Source organism: Sturnus vulgaris, chromosome 14 (assembly GCF_052056855.1).
Source record: "Sturnus vulgaris isolate bStuVul1 chromosome 14, bStuVul1.hap1, whole genome shotgun sequence".
NCBI classification, from domain to species: domain Eukaryota; kingdom Metazoa; phylum Chordata; class Aves; order Passeriformes; family Sturnidae; genus Sturnus; species Sturnus vulgaris.
In genome coordinates this window covers 7,702,451-7,730,252 of record NC_142256.1, presented here as the reverse complement: position 1 = coordinate 7,730,252, position 27,802 = coordinate 7,702,451, and the positions used below count along the sequence as shown (strand labels likewise).

General features: G+C 38.5%; 1 protein-coding gene across 3 annotated transcripts in view; it reads left to right on the top strand.

The window, feature by feature from the left end:
* Positions 1-27,802, top strand: part of PCDH11X (protocadherin 11 X-linked) — a 417,732-nt gene that overhangs the window by 33,508 nt on the left and 356,422 nt on the right. For 2 of the 3 annotated variants that reach the window (XM_088173062.1, XM_014888366.2), the window contains exons 2-3: positions 9,473-10,056; positions 27,071-27,118. In XM_088173062.1, the coding sequence (XP_088029188.1) occupies positions 9,517-10,056; positions 27,071-27,118 (588 nt within the window). In that variant the 5' untranslated portion in view covers positions 9,473-9,516. The remainder of the gene's footprint in view (positions 1-9,472; positions 10,057-27,070; positions 27,119-27,802) is intronic. The other variant, XM_088173063.1, reaches the window with a different exon arrangement.

The following is a 27,802-nucleotide window of genomic DNA, read 5'->3' as shown; positions in this document are numbered from 1 at the left end:
GTGTTTTGTACAACCTCATGTTATTAAAAAATTCTCTGTGTTGTAATTTTTTCAGCTAATAGAGTGGTTTGTATTTTATGATATTTTTTGTACCCTTTTCTGACTTACAGCTAAATCATAAGCTGTTATCAAGTGGAGAAGTCACTCAATTTATAGCAAAATTAGTTTTTTCACTTGGGTTTGTGGAGTAGGAAAATGACTTTTACACAAAGGAGAGGAAGAAGGATATTTATCTATTTGAAACTTGAATCACTGTTCACACTACTCCTTTAAATTTCTCCTCGTGCAATTTCTTCTTTCAAGAACTAATATGTGATTTTTCTTAAAAAATGTTCTGTGTGGCATACCAGTAATGACAGAATGCATCAAGGCCCCAAGGTATTGGGTGGGAAAACGTGTTTCAATAGGATTTTTAAAAGCTTTTCCATGAGCATGGTGCCCTACAGGACTCTGATACACAGATGTACACTGCTCTCATTATTAACTGCACCTTTTGAAGCTCTTAATGCTTTGCACTATGTCAGAAGAAGGAGAATGGATGGGAAATAACATCCCAAATATTCCAAATTTCTCACTTCTCCATTACAGGGCTGATCTCTGCACATCACTGGTGTCTGACAGCAAGCTGCCCACCCCAAGTCAATCAGCAGAAATGCAGATTTTTGTCCACCTTGTAGAAGCTTAATTGTTGGCAGGATTCAGTGAGGAGGCTGGGAAGAAATGGAAAAAAAAAAAAACAAAACAAAAAACAAACCAAACACATTTCCTACTATTTGAGTACAGTCTATGAAGGAGCTGCAGTGTCTTTGTGAACTTTATGGCTCTGGGCAAAATGTTAAAAATCAGATTTTCTGGGCTTGTTAAGCAGCAGCTTTACCATGACAGGCTTCAAGAACATGGCCTGACCTTTGTAATACAATCTAAAATTAAGCATTTAATGCTGACACATAACAGTCTATGCAAATATTTAATATAGGTCTGTTGTTGAGGTGTGTAGGCAATTTAACTTTTTGCTTATGTTAAGGGATTTTATTTCCAGAACTATGGTTCCAGCAAACTTTGTAAAGCCTGGAGTTTTTTTAAAACCTGAGCCACTGCTTTCAGTGGGCTTTGAATCAATTTAATTGTTGACCAGAACCTCCACTTCTTAAACCATATTTACTATACAGGTAAAACAAAATTTAAAGAATCAGGCCCTGCACATCAAATTGTTGTAACACATTTTGAAGTATCCTTATAATTCTGTTTTATCCAATTTTGTGGCTCTTCTTGCTGAGTATTTTTTGTGCAAGTAGTTTGACTGGGTTTTGGTAGCTGCTTTCTCCTAAATCAAAACAGCTCTGCTCCATCATCTCCAGGGGAGGATTGAGTTTTCAATTCCCTTTCCAGAATCACTTCAGTGCAGAATTCTCTCTGGCACAGAATCTCCTTTGAGAAAAAGCAATGCACGTGTTTTATCTCTGCAGCACTTTGGGGTCTGTGAGGATGGGAGATGTTTCACCAGAACACTGGAATGACTCTGGTGTCATTTTGGTTTTGAAGATAACAGAGGAAAAGACTTTACCTTTTTGTGAATGTAAACTATAAAATAAGTATTTTTGTTACTTAAAGAAGCATTTATTGTTATTTAAGAAGCATTTATTGTTATTTTGTTATCAGGCCACCAGCTGAGGAGCTGCCACTCCAGGCAGCAATTCCCATCACAAGGCTTCCATGGCTAAAGATGATGATTTGTCTTTGTGTTCCTGGAACAAAAAATAAATGTTTTTCCTAGGGACTGCCTGAGGGTCATGGAGGGAGTGAGAATCCCCTGACCATGGGGAAGAACCACCCAGCCAGGGCAGGATGGGGAGAGGCATTTGTTGGTCATCCTCTTTTGGTTTGTGTTCTGATATAACCCAAAAACTCTGATATAAAACCCAAAAACTCTGATATAAAACCCAAATTCTGGTATTGTTCTGCCCTTGGAAAAGCCTTCCTCTCCAACCACCTTCTCTTAGGAGTTTTCTATTGCACATGGCCATGTTTTATTCATGTGCTGTGTTTAGATAGGACCAGTTAGTTAAAAAATGTGTTGATTGCTTCCCTGCTTGGGGCCCATCCATAAATGATGAGAAAATTCCTTCCAAGATGTGCCATTAGTTCTCAAGTTCATGGCACTCTTGGAGCTTCCAGAGTTGAGTTTATGATTTATCAAGGTTTATTCTCATGTATGGTATCCATATGTTGCATGTAACAGCTTTGGGCAGACGTGGTGATGGGGCTGTTTATTGGTGAGAGAGATGTAAGGTGTAGAATATCCAATTTATGATGTATTTGATAATTTAAACTCTTGACTAGAACCTTAGAGTTTGATTCTAATTTGCATTCAAGATATCTTTGAGAAGAACAAAAAATCCCATATGAAAATGAGCAGCTATGCTGCTACTAGATAAAAAAAAAAAGGTGTTTTGTTTTGTTTTGTTTTGTTTTTTTTAAATATATATTCTGCTAAGGCAAAGAGAAACTGATGAAAATACCAAAGTTTAGACATCCTTTTGGAGTCCTATATATGTATTCTGGCACCCAGGAGAACTTTTTTCTCCTTCAGGAACTGGGTGCAATTAGTGCAAAATTCAAGATATCCTGAGTTTAACAAGAATTACAGAATATAAATAGAATTTTTTTCTCTCCTTTTAAATCACGACTTTTTTAGAAAAAGGAAAAATAGTGATATATTTAGTTTTCATGTTTCTTTTTAAATTTTTTTTTGGCAACAGTGCTCTCTGCTCTCACAAATGGTTAAATGAGAAGTAAATTACTGTGGTTTCCTCATGTGTGTGTTTGTGGAACTCAAGGCCTTGGAAGAAGGTGACTGATTGCTGCTCCTCTGGAATGAATTCATGGTGTGTGTCTGCCTGGGCTCTTGGCAGAAATTGTGTTTGGAATAAGCAGGGCAATATAAAACAATATTAACAATATAACAGCATCCCTGTCCTGATTCACAGCCACTGGAACTGTGGAGCAGACACTCTGAAATGTGGATTTTACCCAGTGAGAAATGGAAATTATTAACTGGCACTGAGGCAGTAAAGCAAAGTGCATTATGTATGGAACAGGTGATCATGACAATTGCCATTCCAAAGGATTTGACACAAATGACTGGAATCAGGTTGAAATCCATTTTTAAACAAATAAAAATGTGTTTTATGTTGGAGTGCATCCAACAGCCACATATGTAGCTTCACTTAATTTCTTATTGTGGCTCCAGATTCTCTTGCCAGTGGTTCATAGACGATTTTCCTTTTGTTTGTTTTAGCAGAGATTTAATTTTCAGATTTGAGGCATGAACAGATTTTCAAGTACCAAAACCAGAACAATTTCCACTTGATTGGTAAAATGTATTCATGTAGTACAAACACACAAATAAAATGCAAAGAAAATGACATTATGAATCATACCATTAACAACTTGATTTCTTTGTAATGTTTTTAGAAGTCAGCCATTGAATTATAGTGATGTATATTTGAATTTGCAGAGCAATGTTGTGTTCTCTTTGGAATTGTAATGGTCTGCAGCTTTTGGGTTTGGTTTGATTTTTTTGGGTGCTTTTTACTTTCTTTTTTTTCCTTCTTCCATTTGTTCAGGCATCCCACTATTTCTTTCTAAGAAAATGAAAACAGCCATCAGAGAGATCTTCAGCTTTTTTTCCAGGGTTTCTCTTCTCAGCCTTTAGCTTTTATTCAGCTCCAATGCAAAAATGCTCCCCTGCTAAAAGCAGGACCATTTCCTAGTGTCACTGGTATATAAATAAATTTGACACTGCATATTCTCACAGGTCTCTGAAATAAGTTACAGGATATTTTAAAATTATTTCCTGGGTGGCTGCTAGATGCATTTTCCCAAATGTGGACTGTACTTACTCTTCTAGTAAAAAAGGGACTTCAGCTTTAAAGGGATTAATTTGCAACAATTAAAATAAATTACTCCTTATGCCATATATCAATGTGATTGAGTTTAATTTGTTCAGCATGCTCACTGCCTGTTGTGTATTTATAATTCTGTTCACTGTTTCCAGCATTTTGATACAAGTTTTAATCAACACTCTTCCTATTAGTTGCAGATTACTATCAGGAATAAAGAATTCTCTCTAAGAATTTATCAGTTGCTCGTTTTCCACACCTTGGCTGCTTTCTCCTGTGGCTTGAAGAACTGTGTTTTGGTCATTAACTTTTTATTTCCTCAAGTGAAGAGCATTTTTTACCCCCCATGATGGAAAAGTAATGAAAAGAGCTAAAAATATTCTATTTTTAAAGCAATGAAGACCCTGAATCAGGAGAGCACACAACTGTAAGCAAGCTGTGCCTCTCACTTACTTAATTCTTTTGTTGACTTAAATGGATGTGGGGTGATGTTTTCTCCTGGTGATAAGAATTTCCAGTTTCATTTTGTTCATCACTGAAGAAAAATCAAATTAAAGAAACCTCATTGAAGTCAGTGCCATCACGCTCATAAAAAATAGATCAAAGAGTGAATCAGTCCCATAGTGGATTTAGAGTAAAATCATATGAGGGAATGAATTTGAAAGCCCTGATAATATAACAAATTGTCTGTTTCTCTTTGAGGTAGGTCTTTTTCTTTGAATATGATAATGAAATATCCTGTGTGAGGAGTGGATCTTGTGGATAAATATTGATGGCAAATAATTAGTGTTTGAAACACTGTGGAGCGTGGCAGTGAGTTCAGGTGCCTTGGTGGCTTTTGTGCCTTCAAAAAATAAGGGGGATTTCTGTCAGGCAACAGCTTTGTGGTGTTTCCTATTGCCATCAAAGCCTGTAAAATACCTGTAAATTCTGTACTTTATTAAAAATCAGTCCCATCAAACCCAGCCAGCTCCTTGAATGACTCCTGGGCTGTGGTGGCAAAGGGGAGCAGCCAGGCCAGTGGTTTATGGCAAACAAAAAAACCCCAACCCAACAGCCAAAACCCCAAACTTAGAGAACCAGAAAGTTCCCACTTTGGGATAAAGCTGAAATCCATATCAGCATGGTCCAGGAATTCAGAAGCTGTGCAGAGCTGCCTAATTGTCAGTGGGCACTTTGGAGGGAGCCCCAGTGAAGTGGAAGAATTGGAAATCAGTGAGGTGACGTGATAATCATGGTATTGACTGACACGTGGAGCTGTGTCCTGGGGATCTTCTGCTCTGGGAAACACCATTTTAATAAAGAGATTTAAATGCTCCTATTTAAGGAGCCCATGGTGGATTAGCAGCAAATGAAAAGGATATGATATTGAAAAAGTGTGGTGTGCCAGCTAAATTTGTCCAAGTAATTAAAATAGGTTTGCGAATATAAAGATAAGAATGGGAGTGATATTTTCAGGATTTCTTCTCTACTATGACTTTAATAATTGGATATGGATGTAACTTTGGACTTCAATATTCCTAATTTTTAAAAATATGACACCTTTTTCTTTGAACTTGATATGGCAGTTACAAAATATCACCACAGCTTGTTTGTTCTACTCTAATTCAAATCTGAATCCAAGGATCAAGAAACGGTGTTGTTTTTCTCATCTAGACACCTGAACTCTTCTACCCCCTTTGCTATTTTTTCTGAGATCCTTTTAAAGAAGAAATAAGTATCTGTAATAAGATAAAGGAATCCTTGTTCAGGTGGGAGCAGATGGAGCCTTGTGTATAAAGAACAGATTTAGATTCTACTTTCACATCCTGCTCCATTAGCTGGTTACAGTTTTTTATATTCCCTCCACTTTTCAAGGTATGATTTGACAGCTGCTAAATGAAGGTGATAATGAACAGTGCTAATATTTAAATGACACCATTAATATTTGGTGTATTGGACAAAAAAGCAGGTATATTGGAGTGCATAGCCAGCCAGATGAAGAAAAGCAAGTTTAAACTTCTTTTTCCCCTCCTCCCTTCCATCCTGTCCATCTGGGCCATTTGTCTTCCTAGTTGGGAAGTCAGCAGCACAGACAGCAATGCATTCTCTTGAAGGCTGGGAAAATGGCTTGGCAAGCTTCATGTTACCTTCTGTTAAACAATTTGATTTCTTCTTAATTTTTGTTTGCCTGTTTGCTTTTTTAACAGCCCTAGAAGTGTGAGCGAGTGCTGGAACCCATGGAAGGTCCTTTAGACTTGGGCTGCTTTATTCAGCCTTCTGTATTTCTGTGTTTCCTCAGGCTGGAACACTCTGATTTCAGAAATGTCTTTGGATGTTAGAAAGTGCCTCTTGCTCCTTTTCTTTGCCTTGCTGTTGCCATAGTATCCCTATCAGTGCTATGGCACAAATGACAGGCAACGTACAGCTATGACTTTATAAATAGGATTTCTGGAAGAACAACACTTTCCTCACAACATAAGATATTCTACTCTATATCCAAGCAGCAAACTTGTGTCATGTTGGGATTTTTTTTTCTCCTTAAAGGCCTACAGCTCTGGAATAGAGATTTAAAAGTGTTACTAGAAATATTTTGAAAGAAAAGAAAAAAATTTTAAAAATAGTGTATTGTGCAGAAGTTCAAGCATTGCAATCCATTGTTGGTTGTGTTTTCCTGCTAAACTAACACTATTGCATGTCCTTTAGCCACTCAGGAAAGTCTGTGACAGCAAAAGACACCACAAAAAGTGATGTTAGCATTTATGTGATGTGGGTTATAAGTGTGCTCTTCTGTTTTTTTCATGCTTTGAAGTATTTTCTTTACTATGACAAAAAAATAATTCCAGTAGAGTGGTTCAAACTCGGTTTAAAGTAAGTAAAAAAATGCATAATAATGTAATGAATGCCAAGTTCCACCCTGCAGTGTTCCTTACAAAACTCTTTGAGTCCTGCTGTTGTTATTTTATCATCCCTGGAAGCTCCACTGCAGATGAAAGTGGGGTTAAAGACTTATAATTTAGTTTGAATATAAAGTATCTCCTGGTATGATCCCAACTTTCAGAAGTAATTCAGAAATATTGTTGATGAACTCTTTAGATTGTTGCATTTATGTACTCATCTTCATATTGCTTTGTAAAGATAAATTATTTTTAATGTATTTATTTGGAAGATTTATATACCTGTTTATACAATATTTTTAGATCATAATCATTTATAAGCAATACTTGCAGCAGTATTGCCATAGGAGAATTTGAGATGGGGCTAGAATTTGGTTTATATTTATGGTTGGTGTGGTTTTGGTTTTTTTGTTTTTTTTTTTTAATTTCCTCTCCTCAGAAATGTAAATTTAAGATATTATTCTATAAACATCCAGGTTTGAAGGGTTTTTTACCCCTGTTGTATTATTTTTCATTTTAATTTGCAATAGAGAGGAAGAAATGACAAAATAGTTCCTTCTAGTATGCACAAAACATGCCACCATTCTGGGTCTTTTTTTGTTGTTTTTTTTTTTTTTTTTTAAGAGTCAGCATTTAAATATCAACTTTTCATTATAACCCATATATTTTTATTTGTGTTTTCCATAGGAAATAATGCAAATATATTTATTTCAGTAATAATGGATACAAAGATGTGCTTTCCTGAAATCAGGGCTCTCCGCAGGTTGAATGCCCGTGGGCAATTGCTTCAGTGGGGTGACAATTGCTGGAGCTGGATTTAAAGAGATAAAAGACAGTTAATAAATAAAATTATAACAGGCAAACTAATGCACTTGTACACTATCACCAAGTTATTCATTAGGCTCACACTGCTACCATGGTGTTACCATAATGACAACCAGGAGCTGCTGATGACTTCCTTATTTGCATATTTACAATATTATAATATCATGGTTTATAAAAGGCTCTTGGTGCTTCACTCTGGAGCCCTGGTTGGTGCTGCTTTGGGTGTTGGGAATCCCTGAAGTCCAGTGAAAAACCAGGGAATTCCTGAAATGCCATCCCCTTCTCCCCATATCAGGATTCCCTCCAGGTTCACTGAATTACTCAGAGAGCAAAGCCTTTTCCCATAAATGGAGACCTGCACCATTGGAATTTTATTTCATGTAGAATCATGAAAACTGCATCATTTTCTCCTTTTGTATAATCCCAAAGGCAGAAACTGCTGTCCAGCTGCCTGGTGCTGATGTGGGGATCCACCTTGCACATGGGCTTGGAATGTTCTCTATCTGTCACTGGTCTCCAACCCAATGTGTTTAAATGGAATAGCAATATTAATTGTTCCTAATGTGTTTCACTGCAAAATCGAAGGGTTTGGTCTAAATTACCCTGCAAGGGGCACTGCTGAAAGGCAGCAACAAGGGCTGGAGGCAATTACTGGCATCAGTAATTTCTTCAACCACTGCAACTTGATCTGCAGAAGGAAATCAATCTATGCTATGACAGGGAGAAGGAAATGAGAAGAGACAGGAAACAAAATCAGACTTTTACCTGCACAGTGAAAAGAATGTAGATGTGTTAGCACAGGTGTATTTGAGACAGATTCTAACGTGATGGCAGTTAAGATTTCATTTACGAGAAAAATCACTTTACACGGAACTATTGAACATTTACCTTAGAGAAATGCTATCCTAGCAGATCCTAAATTCTGGAATGGCAGAGTTATGTAAAGATTAGGCAAATATTCTATTGATGGAGTTCAAGAGAGTGATTTATGCCTTAAAAAGTCTTGGCTGTGTAGCTGTATGCAGCTACACAGATATCTGTGTGTACCTCTGAGTTCTCCTATTCCACTTCCATCTTTCTTGAGGTTGTCCACAACCTCAAGGAGGGAATATATTGTTCTTCAGAAATCAGCTTGGAAATTGCAGATATTTCCTCTGTGCAGAACCAGTTTGCATCTCCCTTTAAAGGTATTGGTGTTCCAGGGTATTATAAAGAGGCATCACCAAATTTAAAATTATATTAAATTTCTTACAGTTCACTAGACAGATTTCCACACATTGTTGGCTGAAGTTAACCAGACTCCATTTAGATAATAACATTTTCTTGCCAGTTTAAGTTCCTGAATTAAAAATACCCAGATTTCTTTGTTGTTGTCAACAAACATTACACAATTTTGTCAGTGCAAAACTTGGGGGGAGAATTAAGACAAGTGTTCTTCTATTCCCATGTCTAAGCAAGAAGTATAAAAAGATCTGGTTCTCAGCAGATGGTTGCTTGCAAACTTCTTGCCTACTTTTTCCTTAGGGGGGAAAAAAAAAAAAATGAGGACAATGTGGCAGAGAGATCAAAGGAAGAGATTTTCCTAAGGAGCAAAGGAAAATCTCATGCTGGAAATAGGGGATTCCTGTCCTTATTTCTTCATTCAATGTGATCCAGCCTTAAAATTCTTACCTCAGTGTTTAGTTAAGAGTTTCAAGTAAAAAGTTGTGCAAGAAATTTTATACATATTTAAGAAGGATTGGGTCAAATGTGACATTACTGATGAGGGTCCCGAAGGGTTCATGTGGTTGGTGTAGGAAAGGAGCTCTCTATCCCTTTAGGAACAATATTCTGTGACTTTTAAAGGATTTTTCCTTTCCCTTTTCCCAGCTACTCCTGGCATTCTACACGGATACTCATTAGTCATTCTGGAGATGGACTTGCTGTCTGGAACCTACCTCTTGGCAGTCTTGTTGGCCTGCATCGTGTTCCAATCTGGCGCACAGGAGAAGAATTACACCGTGCGGGAAGAACTGCCCGAAAATGTCCTCATTGGCAACCTGCTCAAGGATCTCAACCTAACGCTGGACCCAGACGTGCCCCTGTCCTCCCCCCTGCAGTTCAAGCTGGTGTACAAAACTGGGGACGTGCCCCTGGTGAGGGTGGAGGAGAACACGGGGGAGATCTTCACGGCCGCCAACCGCATCGACCGCGAGAAGCTGTGCGCCGGCATCCTCAGCGAGAGCCGCTGCTTCTACGAGGTGGAGGTGGCTGTGCTGCCCGACGAGGTCTTCAGGCTGGTCAAGATCAGGTTCCTGATCGAGGATATAAATGACAACGCCCCCCTTTTCCCCTCGACAGTAATTAATATCTCTATCCCTGAGAACACAGCCATCAATTCCCGCTACTCTGTCCCGTCTGCCATCGACCCGGACATCGGGGTGAACGGGATCCAGCACTATGAGCTCCTCAAGGTGGGTTTCTTTCATCTTTCTCTGTTTTTGTCTGTGTTGCTGTCCTCTCACGAGTGTTGCCAGTCGTCACCAAGCCATCAGAACCCCAGGGCTGTGTGCTGCACGCAGGAACAGAAACCCAAAGCTGTGAAGTGCAGTTGTGGCACAGAGCTGGTCCGTGTGACAATGTGAACGTGTAGCCCTGAGTGCATTCCAGTGCATCCTATCCTCACTCCGTGGGAAGGTGTTTGTGTGCATGTGTAACAGTGTGATGGAACAGCCACCTGTCCCTGAGCTCTGCATTCAAAGTGTTTGTGCACTTAGGCTGAGTCTTCTTGGACCATTGCGAATGTGTCCTGATTGCCACTGACATGGCAGTGCTGAGTGCAGAAGTGTTTATGGGTTTATGTCTCCCATTTCTATTCTTTTTTTATGCCTCTCTTGCACGACTGTGGGATACCTGAGCAGTAGAACTTGGCCCAGAAGTGGATGTGATGCTCATCTGTGTATTGATGAGCTGCTCCAGAGGAAAGGAGTCTGTTTGTAATGGCTGGGCAGGAGCAGCTCCAAGATGGGCATGAATCAAGGAGAGCAGTGCCAGTGACCTTGTAAGAGCAGATATTTCATAGTCTTGCTTCTTTTATTCTTTCTAGCAAGTTACAGGGGAACTGGGATTAGGAAACAGAAGAGTAACATAAACATGTGATGTTTATATAAACAAGAGTGTGTGATTGCTAAAGAACTGATCACTTTCATTTGAATTTGCTGAAACAAGCTTAAGAACAGTCAAGAAACTTACCCTGAAACTCTTGGGGGGAAATTGAAATTGTCCTCACTTCCTTTGATTTGGAATAGGGAACTGTTTTGTGGTTTGGCTACTCAGTAACAAATCTGACCCTCCTTACTGCCAGAGAATATAGATTATATTATCCAATATATTGCTTGACTGACTGGATAGCTGATGTTCACTGATATCAGTACTTACTGGCAATTTAATAAAAATAAAGCTCTGCCTTCTTTTAGCTTTTTAAAATCACCTGGAACCTGATGTAATTGTGGCATATTGGGTGCTAAGGAGTGGCAAAGACATAAAAATCTCTTTCAGGAAACTGCATCCCACCGGGCATTTCTGGCTAGCTATTAAAAAAAAATAACAACAACAACAAAAAAAATCCCACACATGTCTGTCTGCTCTTAGTGCAGCCAAGGAACTTAAAACTTTCCAAAATCTTGCTATAATGTTTGTAGTTTTGTAGTAAGCTCTTTAAAACTTTTCCTAGGTTATAGGAGAGCAGGTATATATCTACATGTGTGGGTTTTTGTTTGAGGCTTTTCTAGCTGGCTAAGCAAAGCATCCAGTAGGGCAGAGTGTTCTTTATGTGGCATATTAAATGAGATTTTGGGGAATGAAAAACAGCATATTAAATAAATAACAGTAGGAGTAGAAAATAATGGAAAAAACAGGGTCACACACAAAATGGGGCAAAATAATACCCAGTTTGAACAGAGAAATGTGAGTTATCTGAGAGAAAAGTGCTGTTATTGTAGGAAAAGAGAAACTGTAGAAAATGGTGAAATCAGGAGTCTCTGGGTCTGATGAGCCACAGTTCAGATCACCACAATAGCAGACCTGTTTTGTGAGCTTATTTTTTTTTGCCTGTGCATTCAGAGAGAGAATGTACCAGGTCAGCAGAGTGGGAACACATTTGTGTCACACGAGTGGGAGCTCATCTGAAATCCAACCTGCAGCTCTGCCCAAGGCACTGCTGGGCACAAAGCCTGGGCTTTTTTGGAGATGCAGTGCAACATGAGAGGCTCTGCCCGAGAGCTTTTTAACCAAGAAATGTGCAAATTACTCTTACAGATCAAATTATTTAATTTTTAATCAGTGAAAAAAAATTTAAAAGAACGAGTTATGTGGTTATTCAAGTGTCTCTGAAAAACTGCTTTTGCCACATAGTGGAAAGAAAGGTGGTAAGGTTGAACACACTGGTGTGGACTGGAACTTCTGAAATCTTGTGCTGCATGTGCTGCAAACAAAATAATTTGTGAAATCACAGCCCTGTAGGCAAATCATCTGAAAGAATTAATTGCATTTTTCTCTTGAATGCCTGTTGGTCAGGTGTTTTTTTGTTATGGATCTACTGCCTTTAAATGAGGCAGCAATTTCACACACCTTGGAAATGATCCGTAAAAACCAAAAAGAAGTTTCTGACAATCAGATATCATTTGGAATGGCATATTCAGATGTTCTTGAAGCCAGGCCTATTTTGCCCGAATATAGGTGGAAAGAGTCTCTGTCCATAACAAATTCTAAAAGAGAGGGAATTTCTCACTAGGAGCTCAGCTGAGTGGTTTATAGGTATTTAACACATTTTCAGCAGCTCCTTGGGCAGGTAACAGCCAGGTGTTACAACATTTCCTCACTTTGTTGCATTTACCTTACTGCCCCTCTCACAGGGTGTGGAAAAGATTGCATTTAATTTGTGTATTTAGTTTCTTTAGCAAACTAAATAATCAATATTAAAGACTTTAAACGAAAAGATTTTTTTTTTGTAAATATCCTACCTCTCATTAAAACCCCTTACAACAGTAGAAAACAAAACTTAGTAAAGAAATGCAATCTTGTATTTTGGATTCAGTGGAAGCTTTGTAAAGCAGGATTTGATTTATTTAAAACAAGACAGCGCTTTAATTACCACACTGATTAACACTCCAGTGTTCTTTGCCTGCCTGCATTTTATCCAGGTGTACCTGAATAGAAAATAACTTCTTCATATGTAACTGATTCATGGCTCTGCATCCTCAAAACTTTCTGAGTCTCTCTCTGAACCCTGTTTGAAATCATGAACTCTAAAAAGGGAACGGTTTAATAGAAAAGAGGAGACAGTGACACCGAGCTTCTTGCTGTTCCCCACAGCTGCTGTGTGTGGCATTATAAAAAATTGTGTTTCTCTGCTGAGATGCCCCAAGGTGACCATAGAGGGAGTGACATTAAGGTTTCACATGATAAACAGTGTTTGCTGTGAACGAGGGGAGGAGGAGCAGGGAGAGCTTAGATATTATTTAACAATAGAAAGAAATTCATTTAGAATGAGAAATAGCTGGATTGGGGAAGAGGATGGCATAACACTGATGATGGTGGGAGCTGGTAGGTGCAGCTAAGACACAAAATAAATGGCCAGAGGGGAAACTCAACCATTTCAGTCTCACTTGAGATAACTACTTTAAGTATAAATGGGAAATGGTAGGGAAAAAAAGAGTTGGGCATTCATAAATAGAAGTAGTAGGTGAAAATAGTAGGATGCAAAAGCAAATTGTACATTGAAACCTTAATAAACAGTGATTTCTGACTGGGGATGAATCCACAAACACCAATGTTCTGCTTTCACCCGGGGGCAGCCCAGCCTACAGGGCTTTGTTCACCTCTTCAGGGCAGTGCCAGTGTTTACAGACTGACAGAAAATGTGCATTGTGTCAGGCAGGGCCACCGCGGGGCCATAAATACCTGCTTGCTGTTGATTACACTGCTCCAGCACACTTACATTTGAGCTCAAAGCAAGCTGATATTTAGTGTAACCTGATTAATACACTTAATATTTATAGGTGTCACAGGCCTCTGCTTTGGCTGCAAAGGTTTTAGTGTGAAGCATTTCTTTGTTCTCTGAAATGTTAAAAAGGTGAGCTGGTTCAGAACAGGTTTTGAATAGGAAAGGATTCACACAAGTGCATGTTTTAAATCAAATTTTATTGAATTGATTGCTTAGCATTTCTTGTCAGGTAGATACACAATGTACACTAGAAGTGGCAGAGGTGCAACAGGAACAGAGAATTTTCTTCTGTGTGCTGATAGTTTGTTCCTTTAATCCTTAACAGTTTGGGGGAAATTAGATTGCTATTACTGTTATAGGTCCATTACTCTTACCCGTTACAGTAATTTTGCTGTATTTACCTATCAGAAGCAGCTGGTTCATTCCTAGAATAATATAATATTTATATAATAATCTCCTTGTAGCTGTCAAAAGATTACCTCTGTCATCTGACAAAATAGATTCCTGCTCAGTCTCACAACACGTCAGTCTTGCCTCTGATGAGGAGAGTTTCACCTCACTGCTCTAGATCATCTCTGTGATGCCTTTCAATAGAAGATATTCCCTTCTTTCTGATACAGTTTGTCAATCCCATGACCCATGGAAGATGGAAATCACAGTTCTTCATCATACTTCAAGCATCATATTTCATGTTTGTAACTGGTTATTTCTGAGTCTCACAGCAGTCTTGGATCAAGTAACTCATATCACTGTCAAGATCAAGAGTGGAAGATGTGTTTTATGTAGAAATAAATCTAGGCAGGCAGTTCGAATTATAGACTGAGACTAGATTTGTAGCTCAATGTGTATCAGAAAGTCCTATTAATGAAATCTTTGTTGATAATCCAGTGGTGAGCAGAGATACAAATGGGAAGAACAACAAATGCCAACAACCTTGTTCTGGTCTGTTTTTAATGCTGCACCACCTGTGGGGCTCAGTACACAGAGAAAAATCAAAGTAGGATGGTTCATGTCCCTGCAAACTCACGGGTGACACTTTGATTTTCTTATCTCAGATCAGCCTCACTGTCCCAAACGCTTGGAATTCTCATTCCTCCCTTTTTGTGTCATTCCTTCCAGTGGGAGCTGAAGCTCCACCCATCCTTTTACTGTCAAACCGTGTCCCATAGCTCGTCACACTGCAATTAATGTGGATTAAACTCAATTAAATGTAAATTAACGTGGGTGATTCTTTGTGTGAGCTTCAGCACGAGAGGACAGTGAGGTGGTTTATTGGCCCTTTCAGTAGGGCACAGGAAACCTGGGGTGGTTGTTATCACCAAAAAAACTGCCAACAATGAGCTTTTCTTCGGCTTATAAATATATATTTATTAATACTGTCAGATCTGACTGAATATTGTAGTTAGACACTACCACAATTAAGGAATTTCAACTTAATTTTTCTGCAGATCCAAAATTGTTTGTGAATTTATTGTAACTCTAATAGTGAAATATTCTTGTACTTTCTGATTTCTTCTCTTATTGGCCACCCTTTCTAGCAATTGTGTAAGGGAAATATGGCTGATAGGAAGATGGCTATTCAAGATTCTGACAATTTTTTTTTACAGACTTATACATACTCAGGACAATACATGATTCAGGTAGGGGATTTCTTGACTTCCTCATAGACAAGAACAAGATATTTTCGGTATTTCTCTCTTCTCATTGAGGAAACACAAGTTGTTCAGTGATATTTCAAGACTAATTGTCAAAAAATAAAATTACACTCGTATTGATGGTACAGGTAACAATAGTACTTAGGTGCCTAAAACTGAGAAATTATATAAAACAAGATCCTGGATGTGAGAGTGCTTACAGACAAGATGAAAATAAGATGCATGTTAAAAAAACATTTGAGAGTTGTGTGTTTTATTTTTTTTTTTTTAATTATTATGGGTTTCATTTTCTTATCATTTTCATGTAGCTTAGACTAAAATTTCAAGTTTCTCCTTGGAGAGGGGGGATGATTTGTTTTTCTTACTTCACAATCCTCTGGAAAAAATCCAAGCCCATGAGGATGTGATGATGTGCAGCTGCTTTAGCAGAGGGGTTGGACCAGAGGATCTCCAGAGTCCCTTCCCTCCCCACCCACTCTGTGGCTCCAGCAAACTCTGCTGACTGACCTCACCCTCGCTGGGGTATTTCAGATGGATTAAACTGCAGACATTTGTGGCTCAGTACTGCTCCTTCTTTCCCATTTTGCATAGAAAGGGAAGTTAATGGATTCAGGGAGCTCACAAATAGATTTAGGAAGTTTTTTGGGTTTTTTTTTGCTTTGGAGTTGAGCTCCAGTCAAGCTCTAAGGTCACTCTCTAGTGCTTGTAATTTAATAAATAGGGAGAGCTGGACATGTTGTCTTTCCAAGGTAATTTTTAGCTGCCCTTTAAAAAAGAGACTTTTTAAAGGACAGACAGGCTGTCTTTTGAGTGGTGCCGAGTACTTTTGTCATAAATCCACAGTGGGGGTAATAGGTCAGACCCAAAACATCTTTCCCTTTTTCATCTGCTGATAGAAGTTCAGTGTTTTGGTTAAAGTTAACACATCATCAGGTTTTTCTTACATGGATGGTTCCTATGCATGCTTTTCCCCTGAGATGTGCTAATTACCGTCTGAAGTTTTTATATCACCTTTGCAAAATAAATCTATTTTCATTATTTTATACTGTAGCTGAAAATCCACCTTCTTCCAAATCCTCCACCCCACTTACCCATTTTCCTGGTGACCCAAAATGCCAAAGTATATGATCCTGTAGAGAAGGTTTTGTGCTAGAATAAAAATGCTGCTCAGTAGTAATTTGTCTAGAGAGATGTGGACGGCCAAGTGGTCATCTGTGAACACGATTTTGAAAAAGTCTGAGCTCTAAAAGGGAGAACCAGCTGATTTGCATTCCTGCAGCTGTGAGTGTGAGGAGATCAAATTCAGCTCCTGACTGGTGGGGGTGAGTCAGGATTCGAGGTAATTGCCTCTTGTTGGTTGATCCGAGGCTCCTTTAGGGTGGTTTGTGGCACAATTGCCGTAGAGCTGTCAGCTCCCGTTATCCTGAGTCCCTTTGGGGACAGAGCCAGGGCTGCAGGAAAATCCTTGCTTCAGGCACTGCAAGTTCCGTGCGACAGGGCAGGGGACACCTTGGTGTCTCTGTCTGCGTGCCAGGCTCTGACTTTCACACGGAACAATAATTGATAAGTTAGCGTGGTTCTGAGGGGCCGGGATGATGGAGCCGGGCTGGGATGTGTCAGAGCTCCGCTCCACCTGTGTCAGGTGAGCATCCTGTGCTGCTGCCCGGGCACATGGCTCCAGCACAGGTGTGGGGCTGCTCTCCGAGCACTCAGGGCTCGGGATGTGCTCACACAGTCCGTGTGCATGGCAGCACAGACAAAGGAGCCTTTTCCCAGCAGCCAGCGAGAAAAACATTGTGCCGTTTATAAGAAATTGCCAATTACGTGATCGATCGTGCTCTCGATTGATAACCCCGGTTAAAGCACTAAAGTTCCCCTTCTGAAGGAAATTGTACTTTGGTTTGCATGATATTGCAAACACGCAAAGAAGTTACAAAAGGTGATGAAAGTGCACTTGGGACAGATTATTGCTGAACCCTTAATTTTTGCTACTGTCTCAAAATCAGCTGTATTTTAAAGATGTCATATTTTTGTATGTCACCAAAGAAAGAGGTAGGAGCCTTTTTCCAATCCCATAACAGTATTGCCATGGGGCATTAATTTTACATATTCAGTGTATTATCTGTGAATAGAGATGCCTCTCTTTGGCCCTTTATTTATCTTTAAAGAACGACCTGACACAGGTGTCTGAATTTCGGACAATTTATTTATAAATTATGTTAGTGCACGTGCTTGATATATTGGCCATCTTGTATCCAAAAGCATTTTAACTTTTCATGGTAATTTTTGTAGTTAAAAATCAGCAATATATGTCACCATCCAGGCATGAAACATTTTAAAGACCATTATTTTTTCGAACAAATTAAAAACAATTATCACAAGTTCTACAAGAATGTCAGCTAATGGTTACTGCATGTGCTGTGAAAGTTCTTTGGATCCCCTGTAATTCCTGTTTCAGAATCACTTTGCAAGGATTACATTTTTCTGCTTCCTTTACCTGCTGTAATGGATGCATCAGTGCTTGGCTTATTTGTATTTTGGATGGCTGTCACGAGAAACCTTGAATTAGATTTCCAGCAGATCCTAGAATTATTCTGATCATTAAAATTTCCAAGTTATTAAGGAATAGCTGTCGTTTTTCACGTGTACTTATGAGGTTATAAAAAGCTCTCCTATTTTCTAAATGTTGAGTAAAGCAAAGCAGAATAACAGGTGGGTATTAGTTGCAAAAGATTTTTCCTTTGTCCAACCCTCTTTTCTAAGGCTCACTTTTCTAAGATTCACTTTTCAGGGAGGATGAAGACTGGAAGATTTCCAATTTTTAGGATATGTTTTGAAAATAGGAGTGGTTTCAGTTTTTCATGGTTTGTCATAAAATACCCAATTAAAATATTAAAGTAGCTTTTTATAGTAATAATATGTTCTTAATTTTAATTTTACTTCTAGCTTTCTAATATTGGATTTTAATAATAAAGATTTAAATATCCTAGCTAGTTTTTCCCTCAAATATACTGTATAGAATATTTTCCTTCCATTTAAGAAGAAAGAGCTATCAAAGAATATATTTAAATCAAGTGTCAGCTACGGTTCATGGCACTTGACTGCATTAGTACAGTTATTTTTGTTCCTGAAAGAAAGGTGTATTGCAAAATAATTTATATTCCCTAACCCAGAAACATAATTGGTCTGAACACTTAAGTCCCGTGGAGCTTTTGAAGCTGGGACATGTAGCAAAGAGTATTTCAGACAATTCTGAAGAAACAAAAAGAAACATTGCTAAAAGAAATGAGTTCTGAGTCATCAGCTCTCAGTATTGAAATACATTTTTCTCTCATTGTGCTGTAATTGCTGGCTCTATTAATGTGATGTATTCTTGCTTTGGTTATTGCTGATGTTCCAAAGTCGAATAATTGTAGTTTTTTTTTCCTCTGCTTTTTCAAGCAAATTGACGTTTTCTGGGTTTTTTTTTTCTTTGCTTTTTCTTTTGAGTCAGGATATTCCTCTGTGCTTTTCAGGCTGGGATATTATATGGCTTTTTCTCTGGGAGAATACATTTTCCTCTTCATCTTAACCCCAGCCATATAATTTTCATCCTCATTTCCATTAGGGGTTTTTCAAGATAATCTTTTGCAGCAGATTTAAAGGTATAAACAAAGGAGTAACTTCTATTTTGTTCCTCATCCTCTTTCCCATCCAATATCAAAAATAGTCCTCTGGCACTTAGCACTTTTTTGAGAATTGTCATTTATTGGGAAAGCCAAGAAATATTGTGAATACCATAATTTGAAAGTCAGTCTTAAAAACAGAGCATAAAGCACTGACAGAACTTTCCTACTAGCCTTTATTTTTTTTACAGTAAATGGTTTCACACTTTTCTTGTTTTACACAAATGAAGTATTTGTTTATGATGAATATCCAAGATACAATATCCAAACTTGAATGAGCTCCTTGACGTTTCCAGATTACCTGGAGATTCTACATTAATGGTTATTTTTAAAATCTGAGGTAGTCTAGCTCCTCTTTCATAAAAAAAAAACTTTCATTTGAATAATTCAAATCTTCAACTGCCAGCATCATCCTGAGCTCTTGGCAGTGAAGTTTGGTGTCTAAGGGGACCTTTGGCAAAGCTAAAGAGAAAAAAACCTGTTTTTCTAAAAAAAAAATACCCAAAAAAGTGTGTGTTTTAATGTCTGCTTTAATATCTGCTTCTGATATTTTCATTATTTGGGTTTTGAAGTGCATTATGTTAAAGCTTTATGACCTTTGCTGGACACCTTTATTTATTATCTGAGCAGGACTTTGCTCTTCTCAGTCTTTGCTGGTCTCTGTTTCCAAAGCCTGCAGCTTCCTCCCAAGGGGAAGAGGAGAGGCAGGCACTGATTCTATATTTTTTTTTCTTTTCGTTTTTTTTTCTTTTTTTTCTTTTTTTTCCCCATATGTGCAGTTTTTCCAGGGACATTTTGTGTGTATTTTGTAAAAATTCTAAATTTAAAAATTTGAATGTTCAGAATATTGGCAAAGTTTTAGACACTACATTTTGTGATGATCACTTGTTTTAATTTCTGCTTACACCAACTCACTGGTGGCATTTCTTATACTATGAAAACAGCCCTGTCTATGAAATGTGCTTTGGGTGCAGTAATAAAAGAAGTAAATTTTATTATTTAATTTAAAAATGTAGTTCTATAGGCTCATGGAGGAGATGAGAAACTGTGCAAAGACATTTTTCACAAATATTCATGCCCATTGTATTACATTAGGTAGAAATAAAATTAATTTTTCATATTCATATCATATTTTCATATTTAAAATGTGTATATTCTTGAGCTATGGTAGGAAGCAAATACCAGAGATACAGCCAGAACTTGTTCTGCTACTCAGTGGTAGAAAACTTTGCAATATAGAAATATGGTTTTCTCCTAAGTTTTCCTATGTTCAAGAACTGGAAAAACAGTCAAGCCTTCTTCAGAAGTGAATTTACCTTTGTGGAATTAAAACCTGTGTGGTTTTTATTGATTAAATTTAATAATAACTTCAAAATTATTTGATGATGGAGTGTATGATTCAGGGTTCCAGCTGGCTGAAAATCTGTCCCAGGCTTGAAACCTTTCACAGTCAGTGCTGTGTGTGTGTGGCTGTTGGAATCCACATCCAGGGCACTGGAATATTCAGATAATTCTACAAGAGTTCCTGCAAACAGGAGTGAAGAATCTATTCTATATCTTCCAGAATCTATTTTGAATCTTGTTTTAAAGTTCATCGGCACATTTGTCACAGCACAGCATATGCTTCAGGCTGCTGAGTTTCACAAGCGAGGTAGCAAAGAAAATTCCTTTTTTGTTACTCATTGCCTCTAACAAAGACTTGAGTAACATTTATGCACAGTGGATTCCCCCTCCCCCTTTTTTTTTTTTCCCTTTGTATGTTGCAGATGGAACAAGTTTATCCATCAGGAAAGGTTTTAGTAGTTTGTATTATGCTGATCAGGAGCTTCTGCCATGATTTGCATTTGAAATCCTGAGCATCACTGTAAATCAGGAGACAAGAATTCATGGTGCAGTGCTGTGTGCTACCTGGACCTGGCATCACTGAAAGCTATAGGTGCTTTATTTGAATATTCCTGTGGAATGATGGGTTGGCTTTTCCTGCTGGGCAGCTGTTGGAACTAATCAGATTGTGCCTAAGAGCATAATAAGGAAAAACTTTAATATTGCTTAGCCCTCTTGGAAGCTCCGTGGCTCAGCTGTCATATTCAACTTTCACTAATTTACTTTAGGTTTGTTGTTTTGTTAAAAGCCATAACGCTGGATTTCAAACCAGATTTTACTTAATTTTACATTTCACAATGGGCGCTTCCACATATAACCACAGTAGGCCTCTTCTTATGTCACCAGGAAAGTTAATTGAGTGTGCAAGCAGAGCTTTGACTCTGTAGGTAGAATGCATAAAAAATTTAGTTTTATAGTGTCACCCTAGGATTTGAAGATAGTGCTCTATTTTGAATCCACGTGACAACTGAACCCTGTTCTGTTGTAGAGAGCAGTCCTGCAGATTTCTGTGAGCAAATTGACTCAATCCTGTCTTGGAGACAACTTGTTTTGTGCTCTTTCAGTATCTGTGAACCCGATGAATAATGACAGATGTAGTATTTGGTAGAACGTTTTTAAAAATAGCAGCATGCCCAACTAAATCTTTGAATTCAGAATCAACTGTTTGTTTAGGTGACTGCTTCATCAACATGATAAATTGAATTATTGTTCACGGCTTAATACCTTAGAGTGCAAGAATCTCAACAATATGCTAAACCCTCTAAAATAAAGAAATCGAAAAATAATTAAGGGGAGAAATCAAGGTGTAGACGAAGTCCTTGTGTCCAAGTTGAAAATTGTTTAAAGACTGTTTAAGTTAAATTGTTTGACTTATGCTTTAATTTCCATAGTAATGGTCATTTTCCCAGACGATGGACAGAAGTTTATATATCCTTGCTGGATTTCAGGATGAAATATTATAGTGGTTTTGGTGTGGTAGAATCAATTGTTGACATCACTTTTTCCAACATGAAGGCCAAACTTGACATTGAATTATTCAGAGCACGTTGCCACCCCCAGAGAGGGCTCTGTCCCCTCCCTGTGCCTGGTCCAGGCTGCTGTGGCTGAGGGATGCTGTGTGTCAGAGCAGGATGGATTCTCTGTGCTGCCTCTTTCCCCAGGGCTTCTGGTCACACTGGGGCAGCTGGGAGGGGCTGGGGGAAAGTTTTCGGTTCTGCTTTTGCCACCCTGGCACATTCCTGGCTGGAATTGTGGCAGCTGCCCCAGAGCTGCTCATGTTTTTCCATGAGGAATAGGGCTCAGGTCCAATCTCTGTGTGTGCCTTTTATTTATTAATATATTATTAATTAATTAATTTATAGCTTTATTGTACCACAGGCAATATGTGAGCTGTTATTTGGGAACATCTGTTTTAGAACTGTGACTGAATTCACCTCAGGAAAGTATTTTGTGTGGACCTAGACCTGGGAAAACTTGGATTTCCCCTTTGACTTGGCTTCTAGGATTGTTACTGGGCAGAAATGGCTTCACCTGCCTTTGTTTAATTTGCTTTTTCTGGAACAGCACGCTTTGTGAGAGGGCAGTCACATTGCTAAATAACTCCTGAGCTGTGTTATTTATTCTGGCATGAGCCTTGCTGAGGAGATCCCCCCATCCCTCACCTTACTCCTAACAGTCACCACTCTGCTTTTTTCCCCAGGAACTGTGGGAGGGTTTGTCTCAGTTCACAATTTATTGGAGGATTCACATCACCTGCTGAGACTAATCTAGACCCCTGCAACAGGAGCTGGATATTGTATTTACCTTCTGAACCTGTTGTTCTTCATGCTTAAATATTGACTTATTGTGTTCTATGGTCTTATGGTTTTCTTTGATTTTTTTTTTCCTATTTGGAGGAAAATCCCTGTCCATTAGCCATAATTTTTAGTGTATATTCATGGTGGAAGTGATATTAGGGAATATAAAAAGTGAGCAAAAACTGAGCAGAAAAGCTGGAATGGAATGATGAGTGTTTGGTGTTTCCCTTTTAAACATGCCGATCTAATATTCTTAAATTTGTTTTTTTTTCTTACAAATCCGTGACATCAATTCCATCTCTGATTTTAAGACAAGAAATAGCTCAAGTGCGTTAAATTAGAGTGAAATTGGAGTTTGACTTTTGTTTTTAGAAAGGAATATATTCTTGAGTAAAACTATATATTGAAGTATAAATCAAATACACTTATAAGATTTTTTTGATCCCAAACTCACAGGAAAGCATTTTCTCACACTATAACTCATTAACTGGAAAGTCAGGACAATTTATTTGCTAGAACTTTCAATACACACAGGTAGCAAGAGATTTCTTTTCAAAATTGACTTTCAGACTCAAGTTGCTGCCTTACAGTAAAGAAATATTTCTTCTTTTTTATCTTGCTCTTGTTCTAGTGAGTCACATAAATAGGAGTCAGTAACACTGGAGGAGGAAGTCAAGTTCCTGAGAAATCCAGCACCAGAAAATACATTTTTGGTTTATGCCCCACACTCCTTGATCAGTATGGTGAAAAGACTTTTATTTGCTGAGTTTTAGAATTCAATGTCTCTGTATTTCCTCTCAGCCACTGTCTCCCATTTATTACTCTGAAATTGCAGTATTATTTATTATCTCCCCATGTGCAGTGAAGTGACATCTTGCACTTGCTTACGTCACACACTTTTACAGTTTAATATGGGAGTCTCACTGTTATTTTCTGAGAGTAATAAAAGAAGGATAAGTTTTCATTCCTTGAAAAAGTATAGCTTGATTTCCTTCAGAAGCAAAACTGATCCTGTGGCAGTGAAATGTCACACGCACACACTCTTTCTTATTTTGATTTTTACAAAACCCTGCAGAGTGGAGGCCTTGAGAGAGGCTTATGATCAGGTCATTTCTGCAGTAGTTGTGACAGGTCTGGAATTCCTAAAACCTGCTTGTGGAAGCTGGGGGAAATCTGTTCCAAGTGGAGGATGCAAACTCTTTTCTGCTAAATTTTTTTTTTTCCTCATCCTGTTATATTTTTCCCACAGGGGTTGTGAATTTTCTGAGTTAAGGCTGTGGATTTTTTAATCAGCATTCATAAAGCAGTGACACATGCACATTGGAGTGCTGTCCCTGCACATGAAAGAATTTCCTTGTGTTTCTGGGAGTGTGGGGGGTTCTGTGTGTGAGAGATGCTCCTCCTATTCAGATGGAAGTTTTGTCAGCATTTTTTTCCTAGAAGTGTAAGCATAAAGGGAAGATAGAGTGATTTTTCTCCCAGCTGAACTTGAGCTTTAGAAGGGTGTTAGGTCAAAGAAGACAATCTTGCTAAACAACTTGTTGGAAAAGCTGCAGCATCAGAGGTTAGAATATGGATTTTTGTTAACAATGGTACCACGAGTTTAAAGATATTGTACACACTGAATTTGTGTGTGCACATGTGCATAGGAGGGAATGAGATAATAACTATACACAATTCAATGGATGTTGATTTACAGATGTTTTTACTCCTTTTCAGCAAAGCACAAGGGTTTCTATCTATTTTATATTTTATTACCCCATTTGCCACGAACCGAATCCACACATATCCATTACCCCCAGTCCCACTGAAATCACAGCGAGCTGGGGATGCTGCACAGCCCCTGCTTTAGAATTTCCAGAGCTCTGGGGGTTGTTTGTATTTCCTGGTGCACAAGTGGCTGCCAGGTTTAATCCCCTCCTGCCTGGCAGTGCTGATGTGCTCAGGAGAGGAGGGCACAGCTGGTTCACCCCTCACCAACACCTGGTTGTTGTTTGGAGCTCACCCCGAGCTCCAAACGTGCCCCTGGGAGCTCAGACACTGCCTTTGGCTGTCCAGGCAAAATGAGGTTGTGATTTAGGAGCTGTTGTGAGCAGCTCTACAGAATTGTTAGAGCTCCCCTCCAAAGGCTGCATTGGAGGCTTGTGCTCGTTTATTTCTCTTTCTCGCACATCCTCGGTTCTGTGCCTGCTCTCAGCTAGGAAATAGAGCAAATATGTAACTGTCACCTTGTATAATGCAAATATCAAAATGTGCTTGTTGGGTGTATTGTTGCCTGATATAAATCCTTTTTTTTTTTCTTTTTTTTTCCCCTTCGTTATATATCTATAGTGAGACTCCAAAGGCAGAAACATCCTGAAAGGCAAGTCAGGTGTCTGGAGCTTTATCATGGGAATTCAGAGCAAAGCTCAAACATGTTTAATACCTTAATCTGAATATCCTTAGGGTGTTGAGAATGTAGCTTTTTGTTCAGTAAGATGTCTGTGAATATTTCTGAACCACTATAACGGAGCAGATTAGGAGGGGAGGTTGCTTCCCTGGCTGTTACCTGCAGCTGTTGACCTCCCTTGTTTTGGCCAAAGTGTCTCCAAATGAAAGAACTTTGCTTGCAGTTTGCAGTTCTAAAGTTTAGCTCCTAAAGTTGCATTCTCGTGGTTAGTTTCTAAAGTTTAAAATTCTAAAGTTTAAGTAATACACCTGAAACCAATGGAAACGGTGCATGACACTGCCAGAAAACCATAAATTGAACAAAAGTCTGAAGAATCTTGGCCTACAAATTAAAAGGCTGCATTGCTTTGACAAAGAGAGTGTTTCAAATCTATAAGCAACTCTGCTGAGGTCTGCATTATAAACAATTCCTACCTTTGTAATGTTATTTTTCTCCTTTGAAGTTCTGCCACTCAGTTTGTAAGGTAACTGCTGCTACTAATGACACTTATTTCCAGTAACTTTGGGTTGTAAGCTCTGGGATGTCATGAGAGGAGTGGCTGTGGAGTCTTTAAGCAGGACAGCTGTCCAACAAATGGTAATTTTCTAGAATGTATGGACAGCAAATTGCACACTGGGTGAGTAATAGCAGACAAGGGAGTTTTATTAGAGCTACACCACTTAGGGTGGTTTGGATGTGAGTGCATTCATATGCACCCATTATAGACACACAGATCCATTATTGCCTACCATGTGGAATATTTTGTGTTTAAGACATTAACTTGGCTTTGGCACTTCACAATTTCACAGCCAAAGTATCTCTTTTAAAAGAAAAATGCAAGTTTAATTTTCAGCTTTTAGAGAAAACGTTGTCCACTGTGTAACTGTGATGTGATTTCTGCACTGAGAATTAAAGTTTTGCTGCTGTACTCTCTTCTCTGCTGATAGACAGCACAGTCACAAAGCAGTTCCATGTGTCCTGGCAAAAACAGGCAAGGAAAAAGTGCCTGGGACCTGTTTTGTAGGAGACCTGCAAAGATTTTCTGTGTTGTTCCATGTGAAATAGCCAGCATTTAGCAAATGTGCATTATTTTCTGGACTTTCTGAAAAGATTTTAGGGTACTTTGGACTCAAAGCTACGTTTCAGCTAAAGGTTTTTCTTTAAGTAATTACTTAATGAGTTACTGATTTACTTTCTGATGAGAAACGAGCCTTTTAATATTTTTCTTCTTCTTCCTTTTTTTCTTTTAAGATGATAGTTAAGATGTAATAAATGTGTACTTCCAGCTTGTTGCAGTAGTCAGTGAAATGAATTACTGTAGAATATGAGTAAAAGTTTGAGCTGTGCATAGCCCTTGACTTCTGTTTGAGATTCAGTTGAACCAAGGACATCATGTGAAGTGTTTGTCATTTACAGTGCCTGAAGTATTGATAATGAGTGTAGGGTGAAGCTGTAGCCACAAAACAATGAGCTGCCTTTGCTCCTGTGGCTTTCTCTGGAGATTCAGAATCCTCTTTTGAAGGAAGACTCGAGGACAGCCTAACAATGGATGCTTGTTACACACAATTACATAATTTGTGTTTTAAGGAATAATCACTGGTAGCCTCTCAGTTTCAGTACTTTGTATTACAAGCAGTTGGGTTTGTAGCATTATTTAGCACAATATTCTTTCCTTTCCTCACTTCTCTGAGAAATTCCTGCTCTCTGCCAACTCCCTGCTCTGCATGTGTAAGTCCATAGGATGTTTTGAACACAGTGGGCTGTGTCTCTGTTATCAGCATTAACCAGAAGCTGATCTGTTCTCCCATTCTTCCCAACAATGTCCAGGCACTCAGTACCCCACAGATTTAACAAAATCCTGTGGTGAAATGCTCTGGTACTGCAGTATCTGTATGGAGGATTCTGGTGCACTTTGTCACATCCAGTCCTGTCTGTGGTACTTGAGCTGTTCTGGCTCACCACACTATGTGTCCGTGTGTCATTGATTATGTATTTATGAAACCACCTCAATGTTGCAATTTTTAAAATACTCTCTAATTTTTTATTCACATGGCAGCCCAAAACAGCTCCGAAAAGGACATTTGGATCCATTACAAATGACCAGGTAAATATACACAGTAGGGAGTGTTCAACAAGAAAATTTCATTATTTGAGAGGCTGTGTGAGTAAATCCATGGAAAAAAGACTGTTGTGAAAATTGGATAAAGTAACAGAGCTCCTTGTGGCCCCTGAGGGATCCCATGAGGGATCTTGGGAACCTCTTTAACCTAATCCAGGCTCTGAGATGGGTATAACTCTGGTTTGACTCCAATAGTTAATTCTTAAATTGTATTTTTAAATTTAAGAAGTCAATCTCTGGTATTTCTCACTCTTATTCTTCTGTAAGGGTAGAGATATCAATGGAGCAGATTATTTCTACCAGTCCTTTTAATGGGCAAAGATATTCCATAGCTGTTAATTATCTATTGTTCTTTTCCAATGGACCCTTGCCCTTCCCAGTGTGAACAAATCCTTCAGATTACTGGGATAATGTGGTGACTGAGGTGCAGTTCTGTCCAAACAGAAATCTGACCCTAACGGAAATTTTAACTTCACTGAACTTTTAATGATGATAGAGCCATTTACTTCAGCATCAAAAATTAATCCTGAAGGTTTTGTTCATGTTTGTCATTTTAGCTCTCAATTTCTCTGTTAATAATGGAGACAATTAGATATTTATAATCTTAAAAATATATTTCTTGAATGTTTCATCATATTTTTTTTTGAGTATTTAGAAAGTGAGAACTAT